Source organism: Microtus pennsylvanicus, chromosome 4 (assembly GCF_037038515.1).
Source record: "Microtus pennsylvanicus isolate mMicPen1 chromosome 4, mMicPen1.hap1, whole genome shotgun sequence".
Classification (NCBI taxonomy): Eukaryota; Metazoa; Chordata; class Mammalia; order Rodentia; family Cricetidae; genus Microtus; species Microtus pennsylvanicus.
In genome coordinates this window covers 39,411,943-39,421,834 of record NC_134582.1, presented here as the reverse complement: position 1 = coordinate 39,421,834, position 9,892 = coordinate 39,411,943, and the positions used below count along the sequence as shown (strand labels likewise).

Genomic DNA, 9,892 nt, shown 5'->3' with positions numbered 1-9,892 from the left:
TTGAATGGGAAGGGAGAGGCAGGGAGGGGAGCAGAGAAAAATGTAGAGCTTGATAAAAATCAATTTAAAAAATGTAATATTTTTTTTAAAAAAGAAAAAGAAAAAAATCATTGAAACAACACCATTTACAAAAGCCACAAACAATATGAAATATGTTGGGGTAATTCTAAACAAATCAATGAAATACCTGTATGACAAGGATTTTAAGTCTTTGAAGAAATAAATTGGAGAAGATACCAGAAAGTGGAAAGATCTTCCTTGCTCATGGATAGGTAGGATTAACATAGTAAAAATTGCAGTATTTCCAAAAGCAAACTACAGATTCAATGTAATTCTCATCAAAATACCAACACAATTCTTCACAGACCTCAAAAGAATAACTTCATGCGGAAAAACAAAACGCTCATAATAACTAAAACAATCCTGTACAATAAAGGAACCTTTGGAGGCATCAGTATCCCTAACTTCAAGCTCCACTATAGAGCTATAATCATAAAAACAGCTTGATATTGGCATAAAAACAGACAGGTGGGTTAAGGCCAAAGCATATGTGACCTCAGGTATAACCACATTCCTACCCAGGATATTTTCTGGGAAACTCACAAACTAGACTATTAATTTTGCTTATAGTGAGAGTAGCCTTGCTTTTGGTTGTACATCTGGAAGTTAGTTCCCTGTGACCTCACTTTAATTCCTAAGCAACTCTTTGATAACAACAACTTAAAAAGAACAAGTTCCCGGTGTGATGATTGTACAGACAATGAAGTGTGAGACTCTCTCGCTTTGAGAAGTATAAACTCATGCTCTTAAGAGCACCTCATTTTTTTCCTAGACCTTTGTTTTAACCATTATGATTAAATCTACATAAAATCTCTTTTATTTATTTACTTTTATTTATCTTTTAAATTTCATTTTACATTCCAACCATAGATCTCCCCCCTCACTCTTCCTGCCCCCTCCAAGCCTCTGCCCCCTGAGCCTACCCCCTATCAACTCCTCCCAATGATTGAGGGCTCCCATGGGAAGTCAACAAAGTCTGGTACATTAAGCTGGAGCAGGACCAAGCCCTTCTCCCCTGCATTAAGGTTGAACACGGCATCCCACCATAGGGAAAGAGCCAATAAGCTAGCTCATGCATCAGGGATAGATCCTGGTCTTATTGACAGGTACCGAACAGATCATTTATTGTGTGATGTTTTCTTCTTTTGGCTTTTTGAAGGGTTCCACCACCCAACTCCCAAAGAAATCGCACCTGGAGGCTTATTCTTAGTTATGAGTGCCCAGTCTTAGCTTGACTTGTTTCTTTCTGGCTGTTTTTCGAGGAGGAGGGAGAGTTCAAGACAGGGCTTCTCTATGTAATAGCCTTGGAACTCTTGTAGACCAGGCTGGCTCAAACTCATAGATATTTGCCTGTCTCTGCCTCCTGAATGCTGGGATTAAAGGTGTGCACCACCACTACCTGGATTTTTTATAACTTATATTATTTTGACTACCTTTTGCCTCTGGGCAAGTTGGAAGGAGACACATAGAGTAGGGAACTCAAAAGGAGTTAGAAGGGAGGAGCTGGGGATGAGTGAATATGATCAAAACACATCATATACACACAATGTTCTCAAAAAATTAATAAATGTCATATTTTAAAACACAGATATCAAAACACCTCTATTATACTTAATTTTTTATTACCTAACAAACTTAATAAGTGTTGTTGACCTTCCTCTCACATTCATTAGCTGTTAATAGCTTCTCGGAGAGGGATCAGAACTCATGAGCCCCTTCCTTATTCATAATTGAATGTTGACGGATGTAACTTTGTATGAGTCTTATGTAGGTAACTACAGATAGCATTTCACACAAATCCTCTTTCTCTGACTCTTACATTATTTCTACTTCTTCTTCCTCCATGTTCCCTGAACTCTGGAGGAGGTGATATAGGTTTCTTGTTTAGAGCTGAGCTGGTCAATATTCTTAACCCTTGAAATGTTTGAAAAGGTCCTCCCAGTTCTAAGGGGTTTTTCTTTTCATCCAATTTTCTTTATTTTAAATGCTCTTCATAGGTTGAAACTTTATATTCATATCAAAGTTCATAGTCCTGAATCAACCCTTTGAAGTGCAACCACCAGACGTGGACATAGAATCCACATGCCTTCTGATGGGCCCAGGAGGCAGAGCCATCAATAATATATGAATTGAGATTAATTTATCATTATGTACATTTAAAAACACACAAATCAATTTTTTATCCCTTGTGAACTTGCAGACTGGTCTAACTAAACATAGCAACGTAAAACATTCAATGATTAAATTCATTTTCGCATAGCAGATTTCTTTAATGTTTGATGCCCTTCAAATGTCCTCTAGCATCACAGCGAGGATGCTGGAAGCCATCTTGCATCCATAACTTGAGTTAGCAAGGTATTTAGTGAGAGCTGTCAGGCTGCTCCAGCTGAGACAGTAGCTAGAGTACAGCACCCTCTAGTGGCCAGAGTTCAGTTTCAAGGTAGGAATGTCCGCCTATCACCAGAAATAGGTAACTACAAGTTGGATTCCCTCCTGTTGACAACTTCACCTTGGGCATTTCCAGCTCGGTGGCTGAGCCTTTGCCCAGTGTGCTACAGATTCAGACACGGCTCCACTGTGATAACTCTACTACCTCTCCATCTTAGACTCATTTTTTAGAACTCACAATCTCAAACTATTTCTTTTTTTTTATTTTTGTTAAGTAGTTGTAAATATTATTCCCTTTGGGAATACTTCCTTGTTTCTATTTTATTTATTATTATCGAATATAGACACATCAGATTTTAAAATAAGGAGTTATTATCTAGAATTCCTATTGAGGAAAGTCAAGGCACAATCCATGCGAGGTGACCTTAGCATCAGCCCCGATTTGAAAGAGCAGCCCTGCAGCCTCTTTGCTGTGGTGTTAAGTCAGGCGACTTTACTTTTTCCTAAGTTTCCTCACAGGACGAGAGTAACCCTGCAAAGTTATAGTGGCTCACAAAGAAGCAATGTGAGTCACACAAAACGTTCACAGTCATTTCCTTGTTAGCCAGCCCCCTTTCTGCTTATCAGAATACTTCCTGGGCATGGCATGGGATACCGTCTTCGTTCTGACCCAAACTCAGTTCATCACGCTTGTTTGGCTCAACTGTGTATTATCTGTAATGTCTGGTTATACAGGCACAATGAGCTAACCGGTGAAGCTTAGTCTAGTCTGGGCCTTTCCCAGGTTGCCTGCCCTCAAGGTATTTCACCCATTCTTTGAGAAGAAAGCTTCGGGGACAAGGTATATTCAGATGTGTTTATTCAATAGACAGGCTAGTCAAGCATCATGGTAGTCTTAGCAGAGTTCAAGATCTTGACTTTCAGCAAGGTCCATATTTTTTAATGAGGACAGGAACCTGGCGTGCCCTGTAGAAGAACGGAAGAAAATAGGATATGATCAGCTTGCATTTTATTGGCACAAATAAGTGACTGTGGGAGAACGGCAATGAAACTTCAAAAAAAATCACTTTTTAATAAGAGAGGCGTATGATGTATTCCCAGTTTTCTCTTTCTCCAATTCATTTATTCATTTACTTATTCATTGGATATTTGCTGCTTGCTATTATATTCACATGGGCTACAACAGAATAGAAAAGTGCCTATCACTGCTGTTTAGAGACCTATGGGGAGGCACTGGGAACCCTTGAAATTAATCTCAAATTCAGCCCTGCTTCTTTTACTGCTGATGCTGAAAACTAAGTGATCATACGGAAATCTTAGCTGGTACCCAGGCTACAGCAGGTCCTTCTAATTGTTCAACATTTCATCTTAGATGATGGCGGCTTGAATCTGTCAGACTATCTGGAGTCTCATAAGAGCAGCCAATACTAAGGCCTTCCTCTTTAGATAGTATCTTCTCTACCCTTCCTGTGTTACCTTTATGAAGCCAGTTCCTCTCACCAAATCTAAATGCTCCTCAGTCCTGTTAGTTACAACCTTGTCCCTTAGTTGCAAGATTGCTTCCAGAGTTGTCTCTCTAGCTATTGCTTTCTTGACCACACTGGCACGCCACACATTTATTTTATTTTTCTATTGTTGGAGAAGATATGGTCCTCTTCATTTTCACATGGACATTTTCTGGACCCATCGTTTCTTCACTTTGCCTTTAACATTAACTTAGGATGGTACCAGTTTCAAAGTCACTTCCATAAGCCTGTCATTTACAGCTGTGCTGTTCACTGAGGCTTGTTCTGCTATTAGCCATAAAAGATTATTAACACTTAAAAGTTTAACAGTATAAAATCTTCAGATTTTCAATATACTGTTTTGCTTCCGAGCCAATGGCCAGCACAGGTGGCCAGTGGCTATGGATTGGCCAGCACAGACAGAAGACATTTCTAGCACCACAGAAAGTTCTGTCATCATTGCTTTCCTATAGGAAAGAATTGTCAGCTGAAAAAACATGGGAGACATATAATGTCCTGACTTAACATACCTGGCAGGCACCTGATACACATGGACCTATCATAGGAAAGGCCTGTCTGCTGTTTTCTGAGCATCTCAAATCCCAATATTTAGAGTCAGCGTCTGGCTCTAGTAAGAGTTACCACACAGGTCATTTTTGGACAACTTCAAAAAATCCATTTTTAGTTAAAATATAATTGCATCACTTTTTTCTCCCTTTTCTTTCTCTAACCCCTCCCAAGCCCCCTCTGTCCAAACCCCTCATTACCCATTCACTTTTAAATTGATAGCCTCTTTTTCTTTGATTATTATTGCTTGTGTGTGTGTGCGTATGTGTGTGTGTGTGTATACAAATAGATAGATATATCCAGCTGAGCCCATTTTTGTTGTTTATATGTGTGAATTTTAATGGGCAACCAAAGCAAAGGCACTACAGAAACCTTAGAACATTGTTTACATTTGAGAAAGAGAAGCCTGTCTCGAGACCTAAGTGCTATTTCTGAACACACGGTGAAACATTGTGCTTTCGGGGAGCTGGCTGTGCCTCTTGCATTTACACGTAATTGAAAGAATACAAAGAGCAAATTGCAATCAGTATATTTAAAGGTCAAAGGAGAGCATGTTCAGCATTTCGCTCATATTTCCCGAATGCTTTGCTCTAAATAGAGGCCTTTAGATTTCAGAGCTTACACTTGGAGATTTCACAAGTCTCAAGGGTGCTGTGGGGTTTTCCTCCTCCCGGTGGATGGAAATAATGATGCTTGACCTTAGTGTCAACAACACAGTTCATGAGAAAATTAACAAGTGGTTTCTCCTGTTCCTCCCTAAACATCTGAGCCGGGGCCTCAACCTGTAGCCCAGGGTGAGAGACGAAAGAGCAGACTGGCTTAGAACTCAGGTTTCTTCTGCCCTGGCCTGCAGTGTGGGGTGGCATGTGCTGTCATTTTTGGCATTTTTACACTGGAAGCACACTCACCATAAAGCTGAACGCATAGTGTATTTGTGGTCTAAAATGTTTACACTCCTAGACAAACTTGGAGACTTTTCTGAAATCATTTAGAGCCATCCCAGAAGAGAATTCACATTATAGAGAAGAGATTCATGCAGAGGAAAGATGACAGTTTAGAGCCACGTGAGCCGGAGCTGAAGTCCTTAACATGGAGTCAGTTCTAGAATATCCAAGTGTTTCCTGTCACCTCCGGGGTCCCGACTGTTTGGTTGGAACTCAGAGCATCATTTAAACAGCATCCACTTCAGTAAACCTTTCTTGGACCTTTCAGTTAGAAAACATCCCGTCTTTGCTTCGGTCACGTGACGCTTTATACACTACTTGCTGTCGATTGCCACAGCTGAGAAGTTGTCGCATGTGCTTATGAAGTGGGCTTGCTATTGTGTGTTTTGTTTGCTTCTGTCACAAGTGCATGGGAAAGAGGGAGGGTCTAGCAAAATGACTGGCGCATGGTCCTAACTGCTCGGTCATAGCATAAGAAAACAAACTGTGACACCTTTGCTTGTCCCAGTATACCGACTCTGATTCCTGTTCCCCAACCTTAATTGCATCATAAAATTAAACTACATCGAGGCTAGATCTCATTCCCATGAATATAAATGTTATAAAATACATTTCAGTTCACTAAAACCTATATAATTTACATTTGCTAATTTTGGGGAAGCATAGTTAAAATGCAATTTTAACTATCGTCAAGAATTATTTTTTCAGATCAAAGATGTTTTGCATGTTTAGGCATTTTGAAAATCTAGACTATTAGCTGTATTGCTAAGAATATTAAAGCTTTTATCCTTCTATCAATTTTTAAAGTATATTATACCAAGTTTATGAAAAGAAAGATTTATTTATTGACCTAGGCTTTAAGAGGATAATAACATTTGTAAAATTCTAATGGTAAGAAAGTTAAGATAAATACTTATAAACTAGATTTTATCCTCACCTGTTTTCAAAGCACAGACTGCATTCATTGGAGTAAGTAATTCCATCCGCCCCACACACAGGGTCATAATTCCTGGGACATCCCATAGTTGCATCATTGCAATTGGCCTAAACAGGATTAAAAACAGTCATTTTCTATCATTTCTCAATGTTTGATCTCAAAATAAAATATTACATTTTCTAAAAATTGACTTTTTTCAATTAGGATTATGATGCTGAAGGTTTTACAAGAAAACAATAATAACAACAATGAAAGAAATCTGCCCTGGAATTAGAAAATCTGACTTAAACTCAAGTTGCCGCCATTTCCTCGTTATATGACATCACGAGTCCATTAACTTTTATTTTGATCTCAGTCATTTCATCAACTAATAATGTCAGTTCCCACCTTGGGTCATGGTGCTTTGGGGAGGTTGGCTTTGAGAAGGAAGATAACACTCAAGCTCCCAGTTCCTGGTGCGCTGACTTTTTTATGGCCAGCTGCTAACAGGATAGTCTTCCTTGCTGATTATCACGAGACTATTTTCACAGCACACTGCCCTTCTGTAAATGCATTATTCTATTGGGAAAGTCCCACCCCTCCATCGAAACCATCAATTATCCATTCATTGATCTACCCCATAACTGTCTTGTAAAGTTGTTATTCACTCTCCCTCAAGGGAAGAGACACGGAGTGATGAACGAGTTAAAGTCACATCATCTGGTGATTCCTGGACTCTGGATTCCAGCTCCTGGGTGCTACATCATCACCTCCTCTTTTCAGGACGTCGACCACCAGCTCTGTTTTGCTGACATCCATTCTTAATGGATCAATACTTGAAGACCTTTCCTTCACCTCTCTAACAGCTTGTATAGGAAATTAGAGAATTAAGAAACTATAAATTATAAGAAATTATAAAATTCTCTTTACCTGTTTTCCCACTAAGTTAGCTGTAGTGTTACCTAGAAAATACAAACATGTCAACTTGGATCCCAGTTTAAAAAAGTCAGAGCTATTCTATTCTTATTTACCAAAGAATACAGTTTTCATAGTGACTTCTCTGCTTCCACCATTCACTGCCCATCTCTTTATTTCCACAGACTTTCAAGGACACTGGATGGATTTTCCCCGCTCTCTGCCTGCTAAGATCTTGCAAAGAATTAAGTAAAATTTTGACTGATACGGAGCATTTAAGAAAATTTGATCCACTTGCTTGAGAATAGAAATTCTGTACTCGGAGTTTGAAGTGTTTTTGCGCTAATCATTCCGACACACTCTGGACGCCCATCAGTGTTCTCTCTATGTCCACTAGAGCCTTCATCTCAGTCAGTGAGTTATAAAATCCGCACCTCTGGGCATGGATGGCAGGATGGGAAATAGGCATCAGGACTTGGGTTGTAATTAAATTCCTTTTGTAAATAGCCCCTTTGGAAATGGGGCTCTCCTGCCAGCTCAGCATTAGTTCTCAAAGAGCTTTTTCCCACAGGTGCCTTACACTGACTGACGCGAGGTCCAAATTGGCTTCTATGTATTCACATCGTGCAGAAAAGACTCCATTCTTCAGAAGACAAGTCCTTCTGACATCAAGGCATATGGTACATATACATATATGTAACAATAATGAAAGTATACTAAATTGGGAAGAGGGCGAAGAGGCATACAGGATGGTTTGGAAGTAGGAAAGGGAACGGGGGATGATATAATTATATTCTCAAAAAGTTATTTTTTAAAAAGCAGATGTGAATGTAGAGTAGTATTTCAGAGGAAGAAATCTAATCTGACAGCCCCCGAAGGAGAAATGTTCCCAAAACTTAATTTTCAGTCAATGATCTCTGAGGGAATGAAAAAGATCTCTGGGATTCATCAGAGAAGATGAGGCTGCTGGGGTCCTTTTAGATCCAGAATGTAAATAAGCCTAAACATTGATGAGCAGGGGCTCATTACAGGCATCTAGTTGTATTAATTATTAGGCTTGAGGTGCAACAAAGGACTCTTTTCTTCCATAAATATTTATCTAAAACAGTAAGCAGTGGTCTTCCCTTTCTTAGCTAAACACAGATGTGGTTCTAGTCAAATGCTCTGCCTGATCTGTGCAGTAAGGTGAAAATATTCAGCAATGCCAGTTATAAAACCCAAAGCCATCTCAACCAGGATCATTTCCCAACATTCTCATGGTGAGTATGAGGATTCCTTCATCTGTTCAAGAAGGATATATATTTTCTTTCTGAACAGCCTACAGATCAAACATAAAACTTTTCATCACTCAAAATATGACTTTTATGCAAAGTAACTGGCAGTCATTGTTTTCCATTTTATGCAAGTTCATAAGAATTTCAATTTTGTAAATTGGCCTTACATAGTTTATTAGTCACTTAGAGAGTTAGAAGAGTATTTTAGAGTGAAATCCCTTCTTCTCTACCACGTCTCTAACAAAGTAGCAGCTTTGTCTTTAGATCAGGCCATGACTTTCTCTGGGCACATCTTCCCAGAGATCCTCTCCTCATTTATGCTAGAAATGGTTTCTTTCTGTAATTCACACTAGAAATGCTTCTTTTTTGTATTGACTCCATTGATTTTATTTCAACTCATTGACACAGTGAGCTAACACCAGACTACCTAAATTTCCAGGAGATATACTCATTAAAGCCACAGATGAAAACTCTTTACTAATTTTGGAAGAATATGCAAACACACCTACCTGCTAAAGTGAGTAGGACCAAGGCACTAAGAAAGATACTTGCCACCTTCATGGTTGCAGATGCAGGTGCAAAGGTCCGGAGAACTCTGCGCTGTGCTTTTCTTCAGAAACCGAAGAACGGTCTTATAGACAGATGGTAACACAGGCCCCACCCACTCTGCTGTTATCCTTGGTTATTGATTGACTATGTGAGGCCTCTAAGCTGGGGAAATGTTATCTGAGTCAGAAACGGGGCATGAAAGGCTAGACCTAAAATTCTGCCAGGAAAAGCTAGTTAGCTTGATTCCTGACATCCTCTTGGGTTTTGAGAAATCCTCCCTCCTTTCCCAAGCCCTGGTTTTCTTATCTGTAGGTGAAATCAAAGGTCCTGTCTCCTCTGAATGGATAGGCTCAAAGACACTTTCCTTTCTTCCCTTTCTTCCATTCTTCCATTCCTGTGTTTTGTTTTCCCCATTTCTCCATCACTGTACATCCATTAAGACTTGATAGACTGCTGGCAGGGTGGGGTAAAAGATAAAGAGGGCTCAGTCCCCTGTCTCTTTATCTCCACTTCTGTCTCTCTGTCTCTGTCTCTACCTCTGTCTCTGTCTCTCTCTTCATCTCTGTCTCTGTTCTATGTCCCAGTTCCCTGTTCTGGGGCTATGAGGGCTTACTAGAGTAGTTTCAGGCATTTAGATAATTGGTTCACTTTCTGGTACGCATTTGAAAATTGATATCACAGTAATAACTAACCCACAGGATCGATCCTGCATTCGCTGCCATGTACTGAGCATCTGCCATTTAGGGTGTTATTTCTCTATTTTCTTCCATGTTT

General features: G+C 39.6%; 1 protein-coding gene across 1 annotated transcript; it reads right to left on the bottom strand.

The window, feature by feature from the left end:
* Nucleotides 1-3,290: 3,290 nt before the first annotated feature.
* On the bottom strand, nucleotides 3,291-9,220 carry Spink1 (serine peptidase inhibitor Kazal type 1). Its single transcript, XM_075970857.1, has 4 exons — nucleotides 9,079-9,220; nucleotides 7,311-7,342; nucleotides 6,402-6,508; nucleotides 3,291-3,414 (listed from the first exon to the last, which is right to left on the bottom strand). The coding sequence occupies exons 1-4, from the start codon at nucleotides 9,128-9,130 to the stop codon at nucleotides 3,369-3,371; spliced, it is 237 nt and encodes a 78-aa protein (XP_075826972.1). The 5' UTR covers nucleotides 9,131-9,220; the 3' UTR covers nucleotides 3,291-3,368.
* Nucleotides 9,221-9,892: the final 672 nt, after the last annotated feature.